The sequence below is a fragment of the Podarcis raffonei genome, chromosome 8, assembly GCF_027172205.1.
Source record: "Podarcis raffonei isolate rPodRaf1 chromosome 8, rPodRaf1.pri, whole genome shotgun sequence".
Classification (NCBI taxonomy): Eukaryota; Metazoa; Chordata; class Lepidosauria; order Squamata; family Lacertidae; genus Podarcis; species Podarcis raffonei.
Window position 1 is genome coordinate 22,387,726 of NC_070609.1, and position 26,398 is coordinate 22,414,123.

Sequence of the window (26,398 nt, forward strand, 5' to 3'; positions counted from 1 at the left end):
CCAGTCAAACATGCAGGTAATCTGAAAGAAATAGCATTAGCAATTCATTTATCTAGCCACAGATGGGGGTGGGAGGAGTTTGATTAAAATCTAGGTGATTTTAAATCATGGTTTAAATTGCCATGGGAAAAGTACTGATCTTTTATTCATTTAATTAAAATCAAGCTTTCCGTCTAAACTTCAGATACCTTCCTAAACAAAAGTTGCTTGACATAACCTGGTCTTATGGATCAAGTAGGGGCTTAAGTCTGCATTATCCAGGCAAATGTTAACTGTATAACAAAAATAAAATAAAAATATTTTTCACTGTTTTAGCAAATGGCACATTAAACATTGCCTGTTTAATAAGCCTTTATTCACAACTTGTGTCAAATATTAGCATGGTAGCTAGATGTTAATTATTCCACGGAGACACTCTTATTTCAAAACATAGATTTCAGTTTATGAATATTTATGTTTGTCTAGAAGCCAAACAATAACACAAATGTGTTTATTTCTCTTCTCTTGGAAAAGCACTGTTTTTGTTTTTAAACTACATCATGGGTAGTTAGAGGTTGTAAGATAGGAGAATAGGATCACCTAGAGATTAAACAGGCTTAGTGGATTGTCTTGAATAGGTACAGAATGTCCTTTTCTGAAGTCATATTCTGGATCCCAGTTTCTGTGATGAGCGACTAGTCCCTGACCTCTAATATCAAACTGATGTACATAAGAACAGAAGAAGAGCCTGCTGGATCAGGCCAGTGGCCCATCTAATCCAGCATCCTGTTCTTACTGCCACAGACCATATGCCTGGAGCGTTCTGCCTCCTATGGTGTCCAACAACTGGTATTCAGAAGCACTGCTACCTCCTAACTGGAGGGCAGAGTATGGCCCTTATGGCAGGAAGCCATTGACAGCCTTCTCCCCCATGAATCTGTCAAATCACCTTTTAAATCCATCTAGGTTGGTGGCCAGCAGTGCCTCCTAGGTGAATGAGTTCCATAGTATGTGGTGTGTGAGGAAATACTTAGTTGTATCTGTCCTGAATCTTCCAACATTCAGCTTTTTTGGATGTCCAGGAGTTCTTGTATTATGAGAGAGGAAGGAAAACCTTTCCCTATCCACTCGCTCCATACTGTACATAATTTTATAAACTTCTATTGTGTTACTTCTTACTCACCTTTCCCCCAAAACGTAAGATGTTCCAAATGCTGCAGCCTTTCTTCTTAGGCAATTGTTCCACCTCCCATCATTTTGGCTGCCCTTTTCTGATCCTTTTTCAACTTGACAATATCCGGTTCGAAGTGAGGTGACCAGAACCACCATACACAGTATTCCAAATGAGGTTGTGCCATAGATTTGTGTAATGGTGTTATGATATTGGCATTTTTATTTTCAGTTCCTTTCTTGAATTTCCTATCATGGAATTTGCCTTTTTCAAGGCACACCAGGTTGGCATCTCCATTGAGCTATCTACTGTGACCCCAAGGTTTCGCTCCTGATCAATCACTGCCAGTTCAGACCCCATGAAATGAAAAAAAAAATTGGGGGCCTGAATGCATCACTTTACACTTGTTCACATTGCTTTGCTTTTGTCATTTTACTGCCCACTCAGTTTGGAGAGGTCCTTTGGGGAGCTCTTTGCAATCTCTTTTTGTTTTAACAACCCTGAACAAAGTATCATCAGCAAACTTGGCCGCCTCATTCCTCACTCTTAACTCTAGATTGTTTATGAACAAGTTAAAAAGGACAGGTACCAATATCAGTCCCTTGAGGACTCACTTTTGACATCTCTCCATTCAGAGAACTGTCCATTTATTCATTCTGTTTGCTTCCTGCAACTTAACCAATTCCTGATCCACAAGAGAATGTCTCCTTTTATTCCTTGGCTGCTAAGCTTATGCAGGAGTCCTTGGTGAGTTATTTTGTCAGAAGCTATTGTTTATCAGCCAGATCACCTCTATATCTATATGCATGTTGACAGTCTGTAAATGTATATTTTCTTTCCCTGTGATCTCTTGTTAACAAGGGAAAGACCTTTAGCTCAATTTGTTTAATATTGAGCGCTGTGTTTGACAGATGGCCATTCTTTATAGTTTTAAGTCATTATACGTGTAGGCTTCACTTGTAACGCATTGAGTCAAACTAGGCATAACATTAAATGTGTGAATGCATTTAATGTGTATTTTACTTCAAATGTCTAAAATAACAGCCACATGGGTGGAAGGTTAACCCTTTTCTCCAGTGCTACAGTCCCGGCAAAAATCCCATTTAGAAGAGCTATAATTGATCTCCGGGGGGGGGGGCGGTGGCTAGTTTTTGACAGGACCATGGCCTTTTGCTGACCTTACAATCTTCCTCCTCACTGTTGCCATGGGGGGGGGGGATAATCCTAAAAACAACAAGTAAGGTAATGATTCCTTTCCACAGCTATTACTTTAGATGTTTTTTTTAAAAAAGACACATTAAGGACATCCATACACTTTACACCATCCCTTAGTACTGTGTTTAGATTTCATTTCCCAGGCTATTCTAATTAAATGAACATGAGGTGGTTATGTTTTTAAAAAAATAATAAATCAAAACCAGATTTTACTTCAAAAGATTTTTTTTTTTGTCTCTTGTTGCCCTGAAAGATTTGGGGAACAATTGGAAATTTGTGGCTTTCTATGATAAACTGCAAGAAAACATCAGGGACTTGTCACTTTTTCAGTACCTGCAATGTAGCATGTTTATAAATAAGTAGATGCTGAAATGTCACCGGGCAGCAGTTTGGACAAGCAATAGCCACAGAATGATACAAAGCTCTGCCATCCAGCACCTTTTCAAAGGCTGAATTGGGAACCAAGCCAGGCTAAACAGCAGCATTGGAGGGTGGTGGGGGAGCAAAGACCTTTCCAGTGAAATGGTTGAGAGAAGAAATAACAATACAAGTACAGCATGGGGTGCTTCAGGTTTTTAAAGACTGAAGAAGGCTGCTGCTGAAAAGTGCCCACTTGCTGGCTGAACAAACTGTAGAAAAATGGCATAAATTGACAAAATGTGCTTGACCATGAAAAGGATGAGAGACAAATGGGACTTGTACGATGGTGAGCTGGTCAAATGTCAGCAACAGAAAAGGGTGTGAATGGCTAGAAAAAGCTGCATTTTTAAATTTTTGTATGAGAACGACACACACACACACACATATATATTTTCACTCTCCACCTTTTATTCATGCATCTCAAATAGGGGTAATGCCAGCAAGGAATTGTAAATATTTGCACCAATAAGACAATCCTGTCTGTTAGAAGGTTTAAAGGCTTAGTAGGAAAAGTACATACATTACTTCTGAGTCAACATACAGTGATCTGAAAAGCTTTATGATCTAGAATAGCTTTGCTAGGTCCAAATTAGAACTTTTCAATTGGATGAATGGGAAGCACAAGCATCTTAGGTGAAATACTTTATCTGAGCAGGTGGATGATGTTCTTAAAGACTTGCAGTGCTCTTTCTGCTGAAAGTGGCAGACCATTGGAAATGGAGGCTATAGCTTTGTTATTCCACTGCCCCCTACTTCCACCGTGGAGGAGCAAGCAAAACCACTCTCTTGTTCTGTTAATGAATTACGCAAAAGCACCAGCAGGAGATAAAGTCAGCCCTCTGTTGATATTTTAGGTCCTGCAGTTGTCCCTCATCAGTACTACGGAGTGGCTCCCTGGGGAGTGTATCCTGCCAGTCTCTTCCAACAGCAAGCTGCTGCTGCCGCAGCTGCAACAAATTCCTCAAATCAGCAGACTGCTCAGCAGACGCAGCAAGGACAGCAACAGGTGAGCACCAGTGCGCTTTTGCACCAGCCATTAATTGGCCTGAACCTGCAGCCTTTTTTCAGGCACAGCTCTTTTTTAAAAAACACACACGAGCCTTTCTTGCTGCAGGATGAGGGCTGAAAAGAGGAAGCGGAATTGTTGCCTAAGGATTAAAGTACTTAAGCTGCCCCTGCTCCCTTTACAAATGTCCTAGTTCATCTGCATAACTTGGGGCCAGTCAAGAAGGAGGTAGATTCTCTGTGATGTGTTTTGTTAAACCAGCAACGGGGAACCTGTGGCTATCCAGGCACTGTTGGACCATGGCTGTGATCATCCCTATCCCTAACCACTGGCCATGCTTGTTGGGGTAGAGATGAAGTGGGAGTCCCAATAATACCTGGAGGGTCACAGTTTCCCCATTCCTGTCTTAAACCCATATTAGATGCTCCCAAAGTATTGGGTGACTTTGTGGTGTTTTGAGAGGCACAGTTGTTGGCTGCTGAGTTGATCATCTTTAGCGACTCACGTGGAGTTCTGATTTCCAGGCTCCAAAGAATCAATGAGCAAATTGGAAAAGGAGCAAAGGGGCCTTCTGAGGCACCTAGATATCACAATGCAGTTGTGTTTATTTCATTAATGTGGCTGCTCCATTCACACACAAACTATAGAGGATGAGGAGTTCATCTTTTTTGACATCAAGGGGAGCATGCAAATGAGGGGAATTTAAATTATGTCCCCTCTCCATACCTTGCTGAGCTGCATTGCTTCAGGCATTTTCCCTCTGCAATCTGTCTCACTTCCTGTACTGAAGTTGAGCTGGTCAAAAAGTGCTTGAAGCAGTGCATCACAGTGTGGAAAGGATGAGGAGCTAAGATATGGTTTCACTTCCCAAACCTGCATGCTGTATTTCACGTAGAAAAAGAAAAAAATTCTTTTAGCTTTTTATGTGAATAGGGCAGAAGCACAAATGAATATACACGGTTGCCCTTTCATGCCTAGTTTACCTTGGAGGGGATTTAAAGGCTCTTCATCTGAGCAGAGACTTGAAAAAGCTGTGAATACTTCCTCCAGGGAAGAGATGAAATCTTTGAGGTGGAGGTGGCAGCAGAGGGTGTGTGCTGACAGTTCGTAAACCCTTAAGACTTGAGTACGACTAGAAGTGGGTTTAAAATTGCAAAATGTAGATTATGGTTACATTGTAGCAAAAACGTCTCAAGATCAATTTAGCAAATCAGAATCCATTTTTTCTGAACTTGCTACAAGAGAGTACTGCAGAGCCAGTGTGTTATAGCTGTTAACAGTGTTGCACTAGGTCTGTGGAGACACCATTCACATCGCAACTCAGCCTTGAAGCTCACTTTTGGTGACCGTCGGCCAGTTGTAGTCTCTCGGTGTAGCCTACCTCACAGGGTTGTTAAGAAGATAAAAGCATGTGAGAGAGGAGGGGAGAGGGTTAATTATACCACTATCTTGAGCTCCTTGGAGGGAAATATGTAATGTGAAAGTAATAATAAACAAAAATTCTGAAAGTTGCTCATTAGTCAGGGTTTAACAATGGTCCCAGTATTAGGGACCATGGACCTGGTAGGGTTGTCTCAGACATTTGGGGTTGGTTGGTGCCTGTTGTGCTAGTGTAGCATCAATTGAATAGGTTACTGAAAGCTGGCAGGTAGAATGTGTTTATGTGTATTTGTGTATAGTAATGGAGAAGAGCATCTTTCTTTGGCCACTCCAGTTGTCCTCAAAGGTCTGGCAGTGATGACACTCTTGCCCTCACTGAGAACGCTGTTCGGTAATGAGAATCTTGCTTTGTACTCAGGTGTGCTGAGCTGGACCTTCTTAAACAGGAAGCAGCAACAATGTTAAAAATTGCCAGTTTCTTCCTTTGCCCATTGAAAATGCATCCGTCCCCTTTTTGATATATCCAAGACAAGAGTGCATATTTAGGAATATATTTTTATAGCATGGAGAAGGTAATAAATTCTATAGCCATTGCAAGACTTCCCTTGGTAAAACTGAAGTAAAATACAGTAAGTTTATTGCTATTCATTTCCAAAGGAAGTTCAGGCTGTATTTTAAATTAAATCAGCTTCCAGAAGTTTGTAGAATTGCGGGCTTCGGTCTGTTAATTGTCAATTAGTCAAAAGTCCACACATTTTGGCAGCGCTTGGTAGCCAGTGTTCGTTTTTTCCTAGTAACCAATGAGGCTGCTTTTTCACTTCCTGCTCTATGGCAGCAAAGTGAGTGTCTTCTTCTTTGTACTTGGTACCCTACAAAGTTGTTGGTTTTTTTATTGGGAATGATTAGTGGAGAGTGTGTGTGTTTGCAGTCCCCTCCAAACTATGACGCTGATGTAGAATGGCAGCACAGAATGCAGACGAGCTATTTTGAAAGTGGCACCCTTTTGTTTGAAAAGCCATTGGAATGTATGAAACCTTTGGTGTATACTAGAGGCTTTTCCTGTTGCTTGCCATAATCAAATTTGCAGTAGCCACTGGCAGTCATATTCCCAGACCACTGTGGCTAACCAACTATAAGGATTGCATAACTCCATTTGCTTTCTGTGCCTTAGGTTCTCCGTGGAGGAGCCAGCCAGCGCCCTTTGACACCAAATCAAAACCAACAGGGCCAGCAAACTGACTCATTAGTGGCTGCAGCAGCAGTGAATTCGGCTCTTGCTTTTGGGCAGGGGCTGGCAGCAGGAATGCCAGGTAAGAGCTTTTGGTTCTTCGTAGCAGCAGATCTTCCTAAGCTGTAAAAGGAGCCTAGAATTTTTCCCCGGGCGGTGGACAGCGGGCGCATTGGGGGCATTGCGTTTAATACACAGTAGAGGGGAGTGTTATGTAAAGTCTCTAATATGATTAACTGACCTGTTTTTGTAGGTTATCCAGTGCTGGCTCCTGCAGCTTACTATGACCAAACAGGTACTCTTGTGGTGAATACAGGGGCTAGGAATGGCCTAGGAGCTCCGGTACGACTAGTGGCCCCTGCTCCTGTCATCATCAGTTCCTCAGCAGCACAAGCAGGTAAGTCTCCCTATAATAGTTAGGGAAGCAGTGATTTCCTGTAGTTCCGTATGTTCGTGATTGATACAGTCAGTGTATTAGAAATCCAGTGAAGCAATGGCCCTCCTATAGAATTCAAATTATATTGAACATTGAAGATGGTGTCTTTTTACACGTCTAGGAGGAAGGCACAGTGCACACTAAACTAAAAAGTCACAAGCTAAAGCTTTGTGGTTCAAAAAACCTGGCTAAAATAAAATAGTGTAGAATTATAGAGTTGGAAGGGAGCACAAGGGACATCTAGTCCAACCCCCTGCAATGCAGGAATCTTTTGCCCAATGTGGGGCTTGAACCTACGAGCTTGAGATTAAGAGGCTCATGCTTTACTGACTGAGCTGTTTTGCTTCTTCCCACACCATTTGGCCCCATCCCAGGGCCCAGCCAGAGCAGAAAATGTTGCAGCTGTGATTTTGACTACCCTCACAAATGTGAAGTCAAGAGTATGGGCAATATTTCTAGACATGATAAATCAATGTACATAAGAGAGGAAGGAAAAGGTGAGGCCTTGATTTAACCTTAAGTGCTGCCCAGGATCCTAGTGTAAAAGCAACTGAACCACTTTGTGAGGAGCGCCATCAAAAGCTGCATCAGTGTGAGCGGTCAGTTGTATACACAGTCTAATACAGTTACATTTAATTTTAGAAGAAGGGATGTCTCAGAACGAGGGCAGTAATTTTATGGAAAGCTGAAAAAAAGACAGTTGGGAGGTTTTAAATCCTTTCATTACATCCAGAGCTTATTTAAGACCAATACAATAAAGGCTTACGTAAAATGTATACTGCTACAAATTGGAAATGGCAAAACACAAAGCAAGTACCTGAAAATGTTGGCGTGATTGAAAAGCCAGAGACGGTAATAGGCACGAATGTTTCCTGTAAGGCAGCCTTCACCAACCTGGTGCTCTGCAGATGTTTTGGAAACATGGCTCATTTCCAATGGGATCAAAGAGAACATCTGGAGAGGAGCACCTGGTTTAGTAAGACCACCAGAGGCGAAAAGAGCACAAACTGGCAAACAACATACCTTGACCATAAATCAAGCCAAGATGCATTAGCCAATTGCTAATGAGAGAAAAGCTAATAATAGTTTTCTTCATATGCATTAGGAAAACTGCCAGAGAAGCAGCAGGACCATTAGACAGACGAAGTGGTTTGCCAGGGGAATAGCAGGCAACCTAGATGAATTCTTAGCATCAGAATTTGCAGCAGAGTTCAGAAATGCATGCGCCTGAGCCATTTTTTCCTTCCTGAAGTAAACTTGAAGGAAAACAGAGAAAATAGTACATCAGGACTCCTGGCGAGAAGTGAATGCATGTGAATAGTCTATGGCAGTAGACTAGGACTCCTGGCAAGACTCGAGGTCTACCATTCATAGTCAGTGGGCTTCTGGCAGGACTTCTGCACCAAGCCTGGCCCATGCATTGTTGGTAGCAACTAAGACAGGGGTGGAGATTGTGGTGCCTTCCAGATGTTTGACCACAACTCTTATCAGCCCTAGCCAGCATGACCAATGGTTGGGGGTCATGGGAGTTTGTCGTTCAAAACGTGGAGGGCAACAAGATGGTGAAGGCTGCCATAGGCCAAGGTAACAAAAATAAAATTCCAACATTTAAAAAAAATTCTGTATCTCAGTGGGTTTTTAAAACATTTTACCTCAAATTGAAATTAAAGGCACACTTCACTTGTGCCTTCAGAGATCTGCTTCTTAGCATGCTAAAGAGTAAGAGCTGTTTATGCTCAGAGCAGCCCAGTAGTGCTGCCTCCAGCCTGGGATGGAGTGAGCTCAGAACTGATAACAAAGGAAAGGAGGCAACCCTTGATTTAAGAGAGGCAACACAACTGCTTTCCTCTGTGGAGGCTGATTGAAAAGAGAGAGGTCTGAGCAGTAAATCCATGCGGAGATGTTGCAGTCAGCCTTTTCTAACTTCAGGCTTACGGGAACCTTTATAATTTGTTACGTTTATGCTTTGTGGCACATCTGGGAATTGCTGACCTAGGTGCTAGGTGGAAATGGTTGCTGACCTGTTTTGTGGAGTAAACTACAGGTGATGATGCTCAGATGATGGAAATGTAAAATGGGAGCGCACTATAAGTACGTTTCCCAAATTGCATTTGGTTTGTTTGTTTGTTTTAAAAAACCTTTTTCCTTTTTGGTAGCAGTTGCAGCTGCTGCTGCTTCAGCAAATGGTGCTGCTGGCGGTCTAGGAGGAACGACCAATGGACCATTTCGCCCTCTAGGGACTCAACAGCCGCAGCCACAGCAGCAGCCCACCAGCAACTTGGCATCCAGCTCCTTCTATGGCAACAACTCTCTAACAAGCAATTCCCAGAGCAGCTCGCTCTTTTCTCAGGGCTCTGCCCAGCCTGCCAACACTTCCCTTGGCTTTGGGAGCAGCAGTTCCCTTGGTGCTACACTGGGGTCTGCGCTGGGAGGCTTTGGAACAGCAGGTAGGAGTTGTGGTTGTCTTGAAGGGGAGGGCTGTGTGTGATGGGCGAGAACAAGCAAATCAGTTCTGAAGAAATTTAACCGTTGTGCCCTTGATATACCCAGTAGCAGAAATCTACTTCCTGTAGATCATGTCTGATGGCTTCAGTTGCCACATGCCTTACGTATGTACCAATGAATGTTTTCTTTCTCTGCCCTTTCTCCAAAAGAGGTTAGGGGTGCTAGTCCATATGGTTCTCCTCGTTTTCTCTAAACAGCTGTCCTGCAATAACTAGCTCAGGGGCCCCCAGTAAGTTTTATTGCCAAATGGGGATTTGGAGCCAGCCCTCCTCCATCTTATTCCCAGCATTATTCCCACTGTTTCATACAGCTCTCCACTAAATGTACAGTGTAAAATGTGGAGCAGGAGAAAGCTATTCATCCTGGGCATTCCGTTAACTTTAAGGAGTTCTTAAATGTCATGTTCAAATATCTCCACATTTCTTCTGTTTGCACTTCTCCTAGGCCAAAGCGTAGTACCTCTCCTTGTTAATATCCATATCCTCCCTTTCCCAATTGTTCAATGCCCCAATCAGATTTATCCTCCCATTTCTTCCTTTTGCAGTTGCAAACTCTAATACAGGCAGTGGCTCTCGCCGAGACTCTCTAACGGGCAGCAGTGACCTGTACAAGAGGACATCTAGCAACCTGACTCCTATTGGGCACAGTTTTTATAATGGCCTTGGGTTTTCCTCTTCTCCGGGGCCTGTTGGCATGCCTTTGCCTAATCAAGGACCTGGCCATTCTCAGACTCCACCACCACCCTTATCTTCCCACGGATCTTCTTCCAGTTTAAACCTTGGTAAGGGGGTATTACTGCTTTTGCTCTGGGGTGGAAATAGGGATGTCTGTCTTCATGCTTCTGAGTGACAGTTTGGGAAAATCATATCTCCGCTTAGGAGATAGGCCAAGAACAAGCTATGTATGAACTTTTTGTTTCCACATGTCCCTTCGCTCTGAGCTGCAGTTAAACTAGAAAGCTTCTGATTTAACCAGCTTTCCATTTTGTCCCAACCAGGAAACTATGATTACCAGCTTTGGAAGAAGGCAGGTTATTAAACCACAGTTTGAAGTTGGCTTAATATTTGACCATATTCCAAGAGCCTGGTAATCATGATTTCCAAGGTCAGATGAAAACAGGGAAACTGTGATTGGTTAGAGGCTTCCTAGTTTAATCATGGCTCATAGTGAAGGGGCTGTGTTTGTGGACAAAAGACTTATGCATTCAATTGTGGCCCATTGTTTGGGTAAAGCACTGCTTAACCATCGTGGTTGCCTATTTGGCTTGCTCTCTGCATATTCTAAAAGAAATTGGATGTCATATATTCATAATTGTTGGTGTGACCTCACACTAATAGCCTAATCTCCCTATTACAAGTTATGGAGAACATTCAAATTTTTGAAAAGGTTTAATAGATTTTCTGATCCTCCAAGAAATCCAGAATTAAAATTTAAACCTGCTGTCCATGTTGCATGACATGATAGAATAAACAGGCTCTAAGAAGCAGCACATTTGGTACCCCCCCTGGGCAACAAATGTACTTGTTAGATGAGTTTCTCAGTATTTTGCCATCATTTCATGTCCTCCTTGTTGTGGAGAAACTACTGCGAGTTATTTACAACACCACCACACACACATGGTATGTTCCAAATGTCTTGCACTTAATCTACTGTAAGGAAAATAATCTGGACTTACATGAATGACAAAGAGGAAGTGCCATCTGTGTATTTGTGGGGTAGGTTTCTATAGAAGTTAATCCTTAAACAGAAGCATAGGAAAGCACCTTATACTGGTCCATCTAGCTCAGTGTTGTCTACACTGACTGGCAGTGGCTCTAAAATTTCAGGCAAGGGTCTTTCCTAGCCTTTCCACTCACAAATTGATTGCACTATATTGCCTTATTCATGTGTTTCTAATAAATAATATGCTGTGCCACATGTCATGATGTGCAGCTAACACTAAGGAGTAGTGTCCCATTATAATGGGCTTCATTAAGCTTTCCACCCTTGCATTTTTTTAAAGCAAAAATGTGACAGACACTGGGCAAGAGGTAATAGGTGCATCTTAAACCCATTCTTCAAGATGTAAGGTGGTATCAAGAATGAGACACAGCAACCCCTGTCACTCAGGCACTTCTACTTTCTCTTTCACAGACGAGAATAAGACTTTCGTTTTAGGCTAGCTGCGGTTCCCGGTAATGTCCAAACTCAGGAACTATAGTTAAACTATTGTTAATAAGAACAAACAAGGATCTATAATGCAGCTTGATTTTGGCTTTTTCACACTAACCATAGTATAAACAAAAGACAGTTCCCTGAGTTGTAGTGTCAGGAGGGAGTATGGTTAATTTAAAAGTGGAAGCACTTGATCCCCTCTCCATAGGTGCCAAAGAGGAAGGGAATGCAAAAGTCTGAATGAAACAGTCAGCCATGCAACTTTTGGGTTGCAGTGTTTAGATTTCTCCTTATTATAGTATGCTCTGCTCTGGTTGCAGTCTGGGTTAATAAAAAAAAATACATACATTGTATTCACAGCCCTGGTTCTTTCCAATCAGCTGCCTGTTTAGTATTTTGACAAGGATTTTAAAACTAAAATCACGGTCCCCTTGCAGGAGGGCTTCCAAACGGAAGTGGCCGTTACATCTCTGCTGCCCCTGGAGCTGAAGCCAAGTATCGCAGCGCAAGCAGTGCCTCCAGCCTCTTCAGCCCCAGCAGCACACTCTTCCCTTCCCGTGTGCGTTATGGGATGTCGGACGTCATGCCCTCTGGTCGCAGCAGGCTGCTTGAGGACTTCCGTAATAACCGGTACCCGAACCTACAGCTGAGGGAGATTGCCGGGCACATCATGGAGTTCTCCCAGGATCAGCATGGATCCAGGTGAGATGGGGAAGCTAAATGAGAACAAATCACAGGGTTGCCCTTTTGTACAAACGCTCACAGGTATGTAGGGACAAGTGGGCATATGAACATCAACCTTACCTGTAGTGTCCTCTGGCATGCTCACTCCACTTCAGCCTTCCCATGTTGAAGGAGAAGGTCTGAAGGGGGCTTCCTAGCATGTTCAACTGAAGGTGCTTAGAAACCTCCTTACAGCCAGGACCCTTCATCCGCTGGGAATCTAGGGATGTGACTTAATGCCTCTTGTGGAAGGCACCAGGATGTGTCGGGCTTGTTTTCTTCAGCTCTCTGCTAGTGGCATACTCTAATTTAACTCATCTGAGTTAAAATAGGCATGGAGTTTTTATACAGAGGGCAGGGGGTTAGACCAGAATAGCTCTGTGGTTCTTCTCCAGTTTGCAGCTGATCCTCAATTAAGCATGTGAGGCAGCTGAATGACTTTCGTCAAAATTTCAGCTCAGATAAAACCATAAACCCATTCTTTTTAATTGCAACCTCTGCAGATTTATCCAGCTTAAACTGGAACGTGCCACCCCAGCGGAACGGCAGCTTGTATTTAATGAAATCCTACAGGCAGCTTATCAGCTGATGGTTGATGTATTTGGAAACTATGTGATCCAAAAGTTCTTTGAGGTGAGTCATATCCATGATGCTAACTATTTCTAGTAGTTGAACTGCTTCCATCTTAAAATAAGAGGACAGTCTTAATCTGATTCTAATCTGTATGCTATCATTCCCTCTAGTTTGGCAGCCTGGAACAAAAACTTGCCTTGGCAGAACGTATCCGTGGCCATGTCCTCTCCTTGGCTTTGCAGATGTACGGCTGCAGAGTTATCCAGAAGGCTCTTGAGTTTATCCCTCCAGACCAGCAGGTAATTGTAAGTTTCCATTTTAACTTTACTACTTGATGTTGAATGTTGTTGTTCAACTGTGTTACCTTGTTGTCCTTTGTTGTGTCTGTGTGTGTTGTTTTTTCTTGTAGTTTTTATGGTGCATCTGTTCTGTGACCTGTTTTCAGTGTGCAAATAGTAATAAACCTGCAGAGATCAGGGCTAGGGATTCAGGGCCGAGAGGAATACTGTGAGTGAGTTTTCAGATCAGTTCTGTCAGAAACTTACTGAAGAAAGCATTTCTTAAGGAACTTTTAAAAGTATGTTCTCCTCCTTTTGGATCCTCTCTCTTGGATCAGAGAAGTGCTGATCAGTGGCTAGCTCTCAGTCAGAAGGAACAGCAGCTGAAGAGATCCAACTTGCTCTCTGCCCCACAGATTAACAGCATGCTATGAAAATCCTCTCCTTGCTAACTGCAGGAATAGATGGAAATGTTCCTTCCCTTGGATGGAGCCATAGCTGAGTGGTAGAGCACATTTCACTGCACGCAGAAGGCCCCAGGTTGAATAAAAGGATCAATTTGCAGATGATAAGAAAGGGCTGTTTCTCCCTAACACCCTAGAGAACTGCTGGCAGTGGATGATACTGGTTTAGATGGAGAATTGATTTGAGCCTGTTCAAGGCAGCTTCTCACTGCCCCTGTGTTGCTTGCCAGTTGCGATTCTGGTGGTGCTTTCTCTCTCTCTCTCTCTCTTTGCCCCTCCTTCCATAGAACGAGATGGTCCGGGAACTGGATGGACACGTGTTGAAGTGTGTGAAAGACCAGAATGGGAACCACGTTGTGCAGAAGTGCATTGAATGTGTGCAGCCCCAGTCCCTGCAGTTTATCATTGATGCGTTTAAGGGGCAGGTAAGTGTGGCTGCCCAGGAGGACTCCCCTGTGTGAGTGCCTGAGGGCCCTGCTCTTGCCACTTACCATCTGGCCTGGGGCGGGGCTTGGGGCCTCATAAGGACTGCGTGCGGCTTGCTGCCTGCTGCCCAGGAGGACTCCCCTGTGTGAGTGCCTGAGGGCCCTGCTCTTGCCACTTACCATCTGGCCTGGGGCGGGGCCTGGGGCCTCATAAGGACTGCGTGCGGCTTGCTGCCTGCTGCCCAGGAAGACTCCCCTGAGTGAGTGCCTGAGGGCCCTGCTCCTTCCTGCCACTTACCATCTGGCCTGGGGCGGGGCCTGGGGCCTCATAAGGACTGCGTGCGGCTTGCTGCCTGCTGCCCAGGAGGACTCCCCTGTGTGAGTGCCTGAGGGCCCTGCTCTTGCCACTTACCATCTGGCCTGGGGCGGGGCCTGGGGCCTCATAAGGACTGCGTGCGGCTTGCTGCCTGCTGCCCAGGAAGACTCCCCTGAGTGAGTGCCTGAGGGCCCTGCTCCTTCCTGCCACTTACCATCTGGCCTGGGGCGGGGCCTGGGGCCTCATAAGGACTGCGTGCGGCTTGCTGCCTGCTGCCCAGGAGGACTCCCCTGTTTGAGTCCCTGAGGGCCCTGCTCTTGCCACTTACCACCTGGCCTGGGGCGGGGCCTGGGGCCTCATAAGGACTGTGTGCGGCTTGCTGCCTGCTGCCCAGGAAGACTCCCCTGTGTGAGTGCCTGAGGGCCCTGCTCCTGCCACTTACCACCTGGCCCAGGGCAGGGCCTGACAGGCCTCACCAGGACAGTTGTTACTGCCAGGGGGGCACAGAGTGTTTTTAGAGTGTTTTTAAAATGTTTTTAAAATTTTTCTTTTGGATTTTTTGTATGTGGCGGGTGGGGGTGGGATTGATGTTTGGTTGGGCTTGGGGAATTTTTTTTATTTTTATTTTGATGTTTTTGTAATTTTTACATTATTATTTTTTGTTTGTTTGTATTGTTTTATTGGTTTTGTTTGTTTGTTTAAGGTGCTATTATGTTCTTAGGGGGAGGGGTCAGGGCTGCCGGGGAGTGGGCCCCAGCCCACAAAATGGCTGGGGCATGTTCCACAGGGGGGGATGCACTGGGACAACCGATCTCGGTGATCACGGGTAGGAGGAGGAGTTACGCTAAGACTAGACCACGTCATTACAGAGGGGGCAGGTTTAGTCGTTGTCTGAGGACTATTCCTGCCTCCGGGTCTGGTCCTGACCGGATGGATACTAGAATCAGCAAGGGATACCCACATGACCTGAAGGTGCTGCTGTGCAATGCCAGGTCAATGATTCATAAGACCACTGCCATTCATGACTTGATCATGGATGGAGGACTTGACCTGGCATGTGTAACAGAGACTTGGTTGGATGAAGCAGATGGGCCTGTCCTTGCCGCTGCTTGTCCACCAGGTTTCTCTTACGCACAGCAACCCAGGTCATGTGGGCGGGGAGGGGGGGTTGCAGTGATTTTTAGGAAGTCATTAGTTTGCACCAGGCGTCCTATTGGGAAGACCCAGTTTTCCGAGTGCATGTTCTGGAAGTTGGGCAATAGGGGCAGTACAGGATTCCTTTTGGTGTACCGACCTCCCCGCTGCACCAAGGATTCCCTGCCCGAGCTGCTTCAGGTCGTGGCGGATGTTCTCCTGGAGACACCTAGCTTGGTCGTCCTAGGGGATTTTAACATCCATGCCGACACGACCTTACAAGGGGCCGCTCGGGACTTCGTGGAAAGCATGGCCTCCATGGGGCTGTCCCTGAATAAGTCTGGCCCAACCCATAGCTGCGGACATGCCTTGGACCTGGTGTTTACCTCTATGGATGTTGGTGATCTGACACTAAGTAAAAGCGAAACGAAAGAAGTGCCATGGTCAGATCACTTCCTGGTGCAACTGGACTTCTCTGCGACCCATCCCCTCTGCAGGGAGGTGGGACCAATTCGGATGGTCCGCCCCCGCCACTTAATGGATCCAAATGGTTTCCAGAGAGTGGTAGGGGATGCTTTATCCCATGTTGATGGCCTTTCAGCTGATTCCCTGGTGGCCCGCTGGAATGTGGAGTTAACCAGGGCTATTGACTGTTTGGCTCCGAAGCGCCCTCTCCGATTGCATGGAGCCCGGACAGCCCCGTGGTTTTCCACGGATCTGAGGGCAATGAAACAATCGTTGAGACGGCTAGAGCGCTGGTGGCGGATAACTCATTCCGAATCTGACCGGACACAGGTTAGAGCTCAACGTCGAGCCTACCAAGTGGCGATAGCGACGACGAAGAAGAATTTCTTCGCCGCCTCTATTGCATCTGCAGAAAACAGCAGCAGGAGACTTTTTCAGGTGGTTCACAATTTAGCGGAACCACCTGCAACATCGGGGCCCAGTACGGGCCACATGTTCTCCTGCAATGATTTTGCAAAGTTTTTTGCAGATAAAATCGCTCAGATTCGGGAAGAAGTAGACTCCACCGTGGGAGCAGGGCCGGGGCGGGAGAGTGCTAGAGTTCTGTCTAGTCAAGTTGAGTGGGATCAATTCCAATCTGTTACCTCCGAGGATGTGGACAGGCTGCTTGGACAAGTGAAACCAACCACCTGTCTCCTGGATCCTTGCCCATCCTGGCTTATAAAAGCTAGCCGGGAAGGACTGGGCGATGGGCTTCGTGGGGTGGTGAATGCTTCCCTCCGTGAGGGAGCCTTCCCAGACCCGCTGAAAGAGGCGGTTATTAAACTGCTTCTTAAAAAACCATCTTTAGATGCGGCCACGATGGCCAACTATCGCCCAGTCTCAAATCTTCCATTCTTGGGCAAGGTGATTGAGCGAGCGGCTGCCGAACAACTCCAGGCACGCCTGGAAGAAGCGGACCATTTGGATCCCTTCCAGTCGGGATTCAGGCCTCATCATGGGACTGAAACTGCCTTGGTCGCACTGGTTGATGATCTCCGGCGGGCTAGGGACAAAGGTGAGAGCTGTTTCCTAGTTCTGCTGGATCTCTCAGCGGCGTTTGATACCATCGACCATAACATCCTTCTGGACCGTCTTGAGGGGCTGGGAGCTGGGGGCACTGTCATACAGTGGTTCCGCTCCTTCCTCCTGGGCCGTGTTCAGAAAGTGGTGGTGGGGGATGAGTGTTCAGACCCCTGGGCTCTCACTTGTGGGGTGCCTCAGGGTTCTGTCCTCTCCCCCATGCTTTTCAATATTTACATGCAGCCGCTGGGAGAGATCATCAGGAGGTTTGGGCTGGGTGTTCATCAGTATGCGGATGATACCCAGCTCTACCTCTCTTTTAAATCAGAACCAGTGAGGGCGGTGAAGGTCCTGTGTGAGTGTCTGGAGGCGGTTGGAGGATGGATGGCGGCTAACAGATTGAGGTTGAATCCTGACAAGACAGAAGTACTGTTTTTGGGGGACAGGAGGCGGGCAGGTGTGGAGGATTCCCTGGTCCTGAATGGGGTAACTGTGCCCCTGAAGGACCAGGTGCGCAGCCTGGGAGTCATTTTGGACTCACAGCTGTCCATGGAGGCACAGGTCAAATCTGTGTCCAGGGCAGCTGTTTACCAGCTCCATCTGGTACGTAGGCTGAGACCCTATCTGCCTGCGGACTGTCTCGCCAGAGTGGTGCATGCTCTGGTTATCTCCCGCTTGGACTACTGCAATGCGCTCTACGTGGGGCTACCTTTGAAGGTGACTCGGAAACTACAACTAATCCAGAATGCAGCAGCTAGACTGGTGACTGGGGGCGGCCGCCGAGACCATATAACACCGGTCTTGAAAGACCTACATTGGCTCCCAGTACGTTTCCGAGCACAATTCAAAGTGTTGGTGCTGACCTTTAAAGCCCTAAACGGCCTCGGTCCAGTATACCTGAAGGAGCGTCTCCACCCCCATCATTCTGCCCGGACACTGAGGTCCAGTGCCGAGGGCCTTCTGGCGGTTCCCTCATTGCGAGAAGCAAAGCTACAGGGAACCAGGCAGAGGGCCTTCTCGGTAGTGGCGCCCGCCCTGTGGAACGCCCTTCCAGCAGATGTCAAAGAGATAAACAACTACCTGACATTCAGAAGACATCTTAAGGCAGCCCTGTTCAGGGAAGTTTTTAACGTGTGATATTTTACTGTATTTTTGGTTTTTATGGAAGCCGCCCAGAGTGGCTGGGGAGGCCCAGCCAGATGGGCGGGGTATAAATAATAAATTATTATTATTATTATTATTATTATTATTATTATTATTATTATTATTATGTTGAGGGTCTGTGTATTGGGGGAGTGGGATTTCTGTAAGATGCTGTGGTTATAGTGGTGAGAATCTGTAGTGTGTTCCTTGTTTGACAGAGCAATGTGAGCCAAAAGATAGGCCCCTGACCTGAGAACACTACACCCCAAAACCCCACTCTGAATTTTCCCTGGGGAACAGGCGTTAAGAGAGTATTCCACTTTAATGTTATTAAGCTTGCTCCTAATTTCCTGCTGAAATTGAAGGTCTGAAGCCAAAGTTATATAGGAGAGGTAGATTTTGATCAATGTTTAAAAGGTAGCAATGTGTATATTGTAAGGGAGTTCCAGCAATGAAGAACAGCAAAGGAGCTCCTTTCAGGAAAGCTGGTGGAGCAAAGGCTATAGCAGGTGTATAGCAGCATTATCTTTTTCTCATGAACCCATTTGTGACCCAGGAGACCCTTGGCTTCTCCTATCTAAGAGCTACTTCTCTTTTCCAGAATTGGACTCGGCACGAACTTTTAAATGGTGATACATATACATCAGGGCAATGAAAAGGTTTTTGAAAGCTGGGCTGACAATCTTAAACTCTCAGCTGCACCTGCCTGTTTATAATAAAGGTTCTGAAGTGGAGCAGGCTTTGTTTCACAGCTTTCAGAGCCTCACTCTAGCCGAATAATCATCATATTCTAAACCTTTTATGTCCTGCAGAATATTTCAGTTTGTTGAACTTTAGGCTGTTCTGAGTATAAGGAATTTTCCCCTGTCCTCACTTGTGTCTGTTGAACTCAGGTGTTCGCCTTGTCTACCCATCCATATGGCTGCCGTGTCATTCAAAGGATCCTTGAGCACTGTCTACCTGAGCAGACTCTCCCCATCCTGGAAGAGCTTCACCAACACACAGAGCAGCTTGTGCAGGTAGTGCTTGGGGGTAAAAGAAGGTTGCCTGCAAACCATAGGGGCTCTTGTGCCTTTTAAGGCTTGAATAGACTAAGAGATTTCCAGGGCCCGTTTTATCCCACCACAGTGCTGGGATTGTGGTGGAATCTTCCATTCTGTAAATAAAGCTAGACAAGCCCTCTGAGAGTGTTTGGGGCTGGCAGCTCTGTTACCAAAGTTATTTTAAAACACTCCCAGAATGACTTGCCTATGATCTTACTTGGCCCCCTCGGTCAGCTTCTTTCTTGTATTTGAAAATTTATAACCCACTATTTCATAAAATAGAAAAATGCAGCTTACAACATGCCGAATCCAGCCTACATTGCTCACTTGCTTCACAAGCATATATTCACAGCTCCTCCTAAGGACTAGAAACTCAAATAGAAGCTTTGAATTCTGGAAGCCGAATGTTGTACCCTATACCACATTCTGCAGTTTGTTTCTGTCCTGTCATTTATGTGCTCCTACAGAATGGTAGCAATCACACCCCTGAATATAATATAACCTGGGCTTGGGGTGGAGGTGTGGAGTGTTCATAATTAAACTATGATTGGGCTTACAGTCACATGTGAACAAGGCCACTAGCAGTCTCTTGCCGTGATGCAAAATGTATGTACATTGTATGGTTTAGGACCAGATTGCCAAAAGTTATGCTTAGGGTAAAATATAAGGTAATGTTTATATTTAATTTGTAATTGTATGAAATATCAACTTGGGGACCTTGAGCTCATGCCACCATGAGCTCTGAGAAGGAGAGGCTGAACGTAAACAAGTTCCCATATACATCAGTAGTTTCATTTTCATTATAGGTTATTAATACTGGATTTGGCTATGTCCTTAGGTGTTTTTGAAGAGCGTTAAGAACTTTTGTTGTTCCAGAACGCAGCACCAGGTTGTTAACTGTGTTCCACTGTATTCATACCATCTTACCAGTGTTTAAAGGTCTTCACTGGCTCCCAGTCTGATCCCAGTTTCAATTTAGAGTCCTGGTTTTAAGCTCTAAAAACAGGTTGGGACAAGGTTATCCAACAAACCGTTCTTGCATGTAAACCTTTCTGTTCCTGAAGCTCATCTTCTGAAAGAGGCTGTACTCCATTTGCCTCTGCCTAGAGGGGTTAGGCAGTGGGAGGTGGCATGGGACAGAGCCTATTAAGTGATGGTGCCCCATTTGTAGGCTGCCCTCTCCAGAAATATTTGCGGCACCTCCTCTTCTATCTTTTAGGCACCAAATTAAGACGGTATTATTTACCTGGGCCTTTGGTGAGTTTTACAGAGCACTCTGTTATTCCTGATGCTTTCTTGTGTGTTGAAGTTTTATTATTTTATTTTTAAAAAAAGTTTATGAGGTTTTATTGTCATTTGCTGTGTTTGTAAGCCACCTTGAAGGCGGCTCCTTGTGGTGGGAAGGCAGAGTGCAAATGTCACAGAGAAAGAAAGAAAAAAACAATGCGAGTTCTAAGGATTTCTGATACATGAGGTTCTATTAGAGCTGATGTGCTCCTGCTTGTCTGCCCAACAGGATCAGTATGGGAACTATGTCATCCAACATGTACTTGAACATGGGCGACCTGAAGATAAAAGCAAGATCGTGGCCGAAATTAGAGGCAATGTGCTGGTCCTGAGTCAGCATAAGTTCGCCAGGTAATGTGTGTTCCTTGTGGTGTGTTTTTTCTAAACACGCGCAAACACGCACAACTCTAGATTACACCAGAGGGTGTGGGGAGAATCCAGCTTAGTGTACCATTACAAAAACAAGAATTACGACAGAAACTAGAACAGGATTTCTTAGTGTGATGTGAGCAGAATAGGAGACTTAATTTCCAGTTGTTTACCATAGCTGCTAAATAGTGGCCATTGTTAGCCATGGTGCAAGCTTTCATTGGAGTGTGAGTGTGTGTGTGAGAGAGAGATAAAATAAAAAGAACCCCTTGAATATAAAGCTTATGTGTGGTCTTGGTTGAAGTTCTTACTGGCTTAGTTCAGATGGTATCACCAAAATGGCTTGGAGCTATGGGAACAGATTTTTGCATCGTGATTCCTTCCCTGCTTTCCTGGTTGAAGGTGCCAGGTGTGCACATGTGCTGTGGCATAAAGCAGTTGCTCTAGGATGTATATACACCTCTTGTTTCCAGCCCTTTTGTGGATGCACCCCTGCCTCTAATGTCAGTGAGCCAACATTAGCAAATGCTACCGGCAGATACATTTTGATGAGCGGTAGGGAGACGAGAAACGACGTCTGCATCCAGCTTCAGGCATCCTAAAGACTTAAAGTCAGCCTTGGCCATTTCTATTATTTACCCATTCTGCATTCTCATACAGCAGTGGAGATGCTAGTGTCACCATTCAAATGTTAAAATATATACTGTTGATCCAGTATAAAACTCCTCTCTGCTTTGGGAAGCATGTGGTTGTTTTTTTGGGGTGCTGTGCTTGGGTATTGCGGATAACCTGTGGCCCTTTTGCTTTGCTGCAGCAACGTTGTGGAGAAGTGTGTTACGCACGCCTCCCGCACTGAGCGTGCCATGCTGATTGACGAGGTGTGTAGTATGAACGATGGCCCTCACAGTGCCTTATACACCATGATGAAAGATCAGTACGCCAACTATGTGGTACAGAAAATGATTGATGTGGCAGAGCCGGCCCAGAGGAAGATTGTCATGCACAAGGTAAGCGGCTGGCCTGGCCAGTTGTAGTGAACTGAGCAAAGCCGGGAGAGAGCAGGGGAGGTGAAGAAAGAGTCCTAGAGAGACCAGCCAAGAGGCCTGGAGGACTCCACTCTCTTGTCCCAGGGAAGTAAAAGTTCTCACTGCTCTCTCTCCTGCTAGCATTCTGTCTTCTTTGTAGATTTTACATACACCTTTAGCAAGGTGACTCGAGTCCTGAACTCTAAATTATTACAAGGCAAGCAAATTTCCACACATTTGCTTATTTTGCATCATTCTGCTTGTGCATTGTCATAAGGAGGGTGGGAGAAAAGCTATTTAATTCAAAAGCACTGCAACTCTCAAGGGGCCGGGTGTTGCTTGTGTGTTAATGCAAATAATACATTGTCGGGAAGAGCCACAAGGGCAAAGCCTCTACAGGTACTTAGAACAACACAGGGCAGCTCTGGAGGAGACAGCTCATACAGGTGCATGGAAAGATGGTCTTATTTTGAGTGATGAACATTGGCAAACTAGTTTTTCCTCAGTTATTTTTTCCTCTAAATCACACTTAGTAGGTTGTCAGTAGCAGTAACTAGTGGGGAAATTAGCAATAAATAACTACAGTAGTACAAGTGCATTTTTTTATTACACTTGCATCTGATGAAATGAACTCTGGCCCATAATACATTTGCTGCTGTCTAACATGTCACAAGATTTGTTGTTGTTGTTTTTAATTCCAGAGGGATAGTCTTTTACAGTGAACACACACAGAAGTCACCTTGCAGCACTGGTTTATTGTGACAGAAGCCTTTTGTGGATCTGATGAAATGGGTTCTAGACCTTGAAAGCTTACGTGGCGATAAATCAGTTGGTCTTTAAAGTGTCACAAGTGTGTTTATGCAACCCCAGGCATATTAATTGACTTTAATGAGCACTTGAAACATTTACATAGCACTTGAGAATGAACTAGGTTCAGGAAACGTAGTAGCCGTAGTACACATTTGGTGCAGAAGAAAACAAGGGTTTTGTTGCAGATTCATTTAGAATGCACAATAGAAACAAAGGATCCCCAGCAAATTACCTCTTGTTTTTCTTAAGAGGCGTTTTGCCCCGATTCAGTCTGCAATCCACCCTGTAGGAATTCAGTTTGCAAACATTTCTCCATTTCAGAATAATGTGTAGGGCTCATCATGACCTATAGCTTTGGTTACAGGAGTGGTCCTCTGCATATTACTCAGGATTCATGAGCATCATTTGCATGGGTTGTTCCTAAACTCCTGTAACCCTCTTGTTACCCTCTAGATCCGGCCTCACATTGCCACTCTCCGCAAATACACCTATGGAAAACACATCTTGGCCAAGCTGGAGAAGTACTACATGAAAAACGGGGTTGACCTCGGGCCCATTTGTGGACCACCAAACGGTATCATCTGAAACAATGAGCTACAGAAGAGAGAAAGTTACCACCTGGAATTTACAGCCAGCAACCACTCATATTCCAATATATGCTTTGAAAATATTCATGGTTGCTCAACATAGACGTGAGAACTACAAGAAAAAGAAAAGAAAAAAGGCAAAAAGACCCTTTGTAAATTTCTTTAATTTTATTCTGCATAACATGTACTAATTATTTTTTTAAATACTTAATTGCCCTGCTGTTTCAGTGGTGTATAGAATTCTTGTACATAGGCAACAGATGTACATGGAAAGCCACAATTTTTTTGTTCACTGATGTAACTATTTCAAATATGGAAACTTTCAGGGTGGCTAATCTGAATTTAAATGAAATGCCCATTTTTAACTCCTCTACCTTAAAGACAGAGCTTTTTTTTGGGAAAATGCCTGTTCTGTTCTCTTTTAGTCAAAACTCAAAAGAGAAGTATAAAGTTTTAGTTAAATTGCACAAATCTGCATTTAACAGTTTATAAATTAAAAAAAAAATCAATTTGCTAAAGCTTCGATTAAGATAAGTTTTTAAGTTTCAGAGACTTTTAAAATTCCTTTTTCTTAGTATTAACGTGCTAAAGAATTAAGCTTAGCAGTAAATATCAGGAGAGAACACACACCAAGGAAGTTTTTAAACGTAGACAATGGGTGTGTAGTTACTGCCTACTCCTGTTTCTTCTGTTAACACGGAGGCAATTTTTTTATTATTATTTAGCATGTAGAGAAAAAAAAAATCCAACTCAACTTTGGTCTTGCTTCTATAAATATATAGTGTATACTTGGTGTAGACTTTGCATATATAAAAATTTGTAGTATTTTCTTGTTTTGATGTCTAATCTGTATCTATAATGTACCCTAGTAGTGGAACATACTTTTGATTGTACAATTGTACATTTGTAAACCTCTGTAATGTAAATGTGGAGAAGTTTGAATCAACATAAACCCATTTTTGGTAAGAAAATAAATTAGCAAACCCTGTGCATTTCAGTGTATATTCACCCCTTTTATGGTCGTAGCATATAGTGTTGTATATTGTAAATTGTAATTTCAACCAGAAGTAATTTTTTTTTCTTTTGAAGGAAATGTTCTCTTTATACAGCCTGGTTAATGTTTAAAAGAAATGCTTGGTTTTTTATTTGTCACCTAGTCAAGAGAGTAGCAATCCTTTCTAAATGTTCTACACAAATGATTCAGTTCAAAAATAGTGTTTATTTGACTCTTTAAAAAGAAAAAGTAATGTTTTACTTATTTTGTGGCAGTAAAAAAGTGCAGAAAAGTACAACCCCCCCTAGTATTCCTTTACAATCAGAGTTCCCCTTTCACCTTGTAAAGTGTGAATCACTTTGCCTTTTTGTACAGAAGATAAACTGTATTTTGCATTTTGTCTACTTGTAAGTGAATGTAACATACTGTCAATTTTCCTTGTTTGAATATAGAATTGTAACACTACACGGTGTACATTTACAGAGCCTTGTGTATATTTCCAATGAACCTTTTTGCAAGCACACTTGTAACCATATGTGTATAATTAACAAACCTGTGTATGCTTATGCCTGGGCAACTATTTTTTGTAACTCTTGTGTAGATTGTCTCTAAACAATGTGTGATCTTTATTTTGAAAAATACAGAACTTTGGAATCTGGGTTTGTGTTTCATTTGAATATTTTCAATATAGTGCACCAGGTCAAAAATATTCTTACTGTTTGTCTGTCTTTCTTTCTGACTTGAAAAGTGTCATTTGAGGGAACTGTTAAGATCTGAGTAGTTTCTGTAATAGAATATTTATTAACAGCGGTTACATACTGTATTTTGTCAAAATACTCAAGGGCTTACAGCAGAGCTTTCCAAACTTTTCATATTGGTGACACACTTCTTATACATGCATCATTTCGTGACATGGTAGTTCAGTTTTACTAGCAAACCGGAGGTTAAACTAACCCCTTTCCAGCCCCGGGAGGAGCGTTCACATGACCCACTAACGTGTCGCGGCACTCAGTTTGGAAAGCTCTGGCTTATAGCATAGAGTCGGAAAGATGATACAAGACGAATGGAGAGAGAAAAATACATGCCAATAGCATTCATTACATCAGGCATCCCCAAATTCAGCCCTCCAGCTGTTTTGGGACTAAAATTCCCATCATCCCTGACCACTGGTCCTGTTAGCTAAGGATGATGGGAGTTGTAGTCCCAAAACAGCTAGAGAGCCAAGTTTGCCTATGCCTGAATTATATGATGAAGTCACATTATGACCAAGCAGAGTTGTGGTTTTTCGGTCAGGGGGGTAGTGGAGCAGAAGGCAAAGGGTTAACTGCTCTTCAGGAAGAAGGCAGGGACTATTTAAGTCCTTCCTGATGGGGAGAAATATTCTACTTTCTTGGCTCTGCCTTCTGGAGTAGAGCAAGGTGGCTTGCTGTTCCTGAGCTCTCTTGCTTCTGTGTAGCTTATAGGCCCTAAGCCTAGAGCAAAAAAGGAAAAGAATGTGGAATGTGAGGTTGTCTTGGTGTTGTGATGGTGCCTGATGTTCTCCATTGTGCACAGCCTGTTAGTTTGCAGTGAGGTCTACTCTGGGTAAAGAAGGAACCAGCTCTCATTTGGAGTTTGTACCCACTTATCAGAAAACTGGTGTGGAAACCAATCTTGTCTTCTCGGGCAAGAAGAATTCAATCTTGCTACCAAGAGAAGCATAGCTCCTGACTAGTTCTTGAAAGCGGGCAACATTAAGATTCCTTTCTTTGTGGCTCATCAGCATTTTTGAAGTAGCTTTGCAAAATGTGAAGAGCCCAGAGCAGCAATTTGGGCACACTGCTAATACAATCTAAGGTGGGGATACCACAAGTAAAAATGTTGGAAACAGCTAAAAGTAATTTGCAATCATAGAAATAAGGTGCCACCCCTGGGTTTCAGTTTAAGACCCTGAAATCTCTGGGGCTGAGATGCTCCTAATCTGGCAACCCTCCTGGACCACCCCACTCCTGAGCAGCTGAGGGTGGTGGGGAGAAAAGATCAGCAGAGGGGGGCTTGAACACCTGAGGGTGTCTAGGGAAGGAGCCGAAATAATTCTGGGCTTTAAACACTAATATGAGCACCTTGAATTGGGTCCCAAAATAAATTGACAACCAATTGATTTACCACAGTACTATTGAATGAATGGTTCACTAATTTTTCATCAAGTTTGGAAAGTTTTCCTCTT

At 44.2% G+C, this 26,398-nt stretch overlaps 1 protein-coding gene and 1 non-coding gene across 12 annotated transcripts in view; both read left to right on the forward strand.

Annotated features, from left to right (window-relative positions):
* PUM1 (pumilio RNA binding family member 1) overlaps positions 1-24,850 on the forward strand; it is a 53,301-nt gene extending 28,451 nt beyond the window's left edge. For 7 of the 11 annotated variants that reach the window (XM_053398492.1, XM_053398497.1, XM_053398498.1 and 4 more), the window contains 13 exons: positions 3,640-3,791; positions 6,343-6,481; positions 6,653-6,796; positions 8,992-9,282; positions 9,885-10,121; positions 11,932-12,196; positions 12,721-12,850; positions 12,961-13,095; positions 13,820-13,957; positions 18,971-19,096; positions 20,637-20,758; positions 21,591-21,783; positions 23,065-24,850. In XM_053398492.1, the coding sequence (XP_053254467.1) occupies positions 3,640-3,791; positions 6,343-6,481; positions 6,653-6,796; positions 8,992-9,282; positions 9,885-10,121; positions 11,932-12,196; positions 12,721-12,850; positions 12,961-13,095; positions 13,820-13,957; positions 18,971-19,096; positions 20,637-20,758; positions 21,591-21,783; positions 23,065-23,196 (2,204 nt within the window). In that variant the 3' untranslated portion in view covers positions 23,197-24,850. The remainder of the gene's footprint in view (positions 1-3,639; positions 3,792-6,342; positions 6,482-6,652; positions 6,797-8,991; positions 9,283-9,884; positions 10,122-11,931; positions 12,197-12,720; positions 12,851-12,960; positions 13,096-13,819; positions 13,958-18,970; positions 19,097-20,636; positions 20,759-21,590; positions 21,784-23,064) is intronic. The other 4 variants (XM_053398496.1, XM_053398499.1, XM_053398500.1 and 1 more) reach the window with 1 other exon arrangement.
* On the forward strand, positions 5,519-5,604 carry LOC128420433 (small nucleolar RNA SNORD103/SNORD85). The gene has a single exon (XR_008332037.1). It is a non-coding gene; the product is annotated as a small nucleolar RNA SNORD103/SNORD85 (small nucleolar RNA).
* Positions 24,851-26,398: the final 1,548 nt, after the last annotated feature.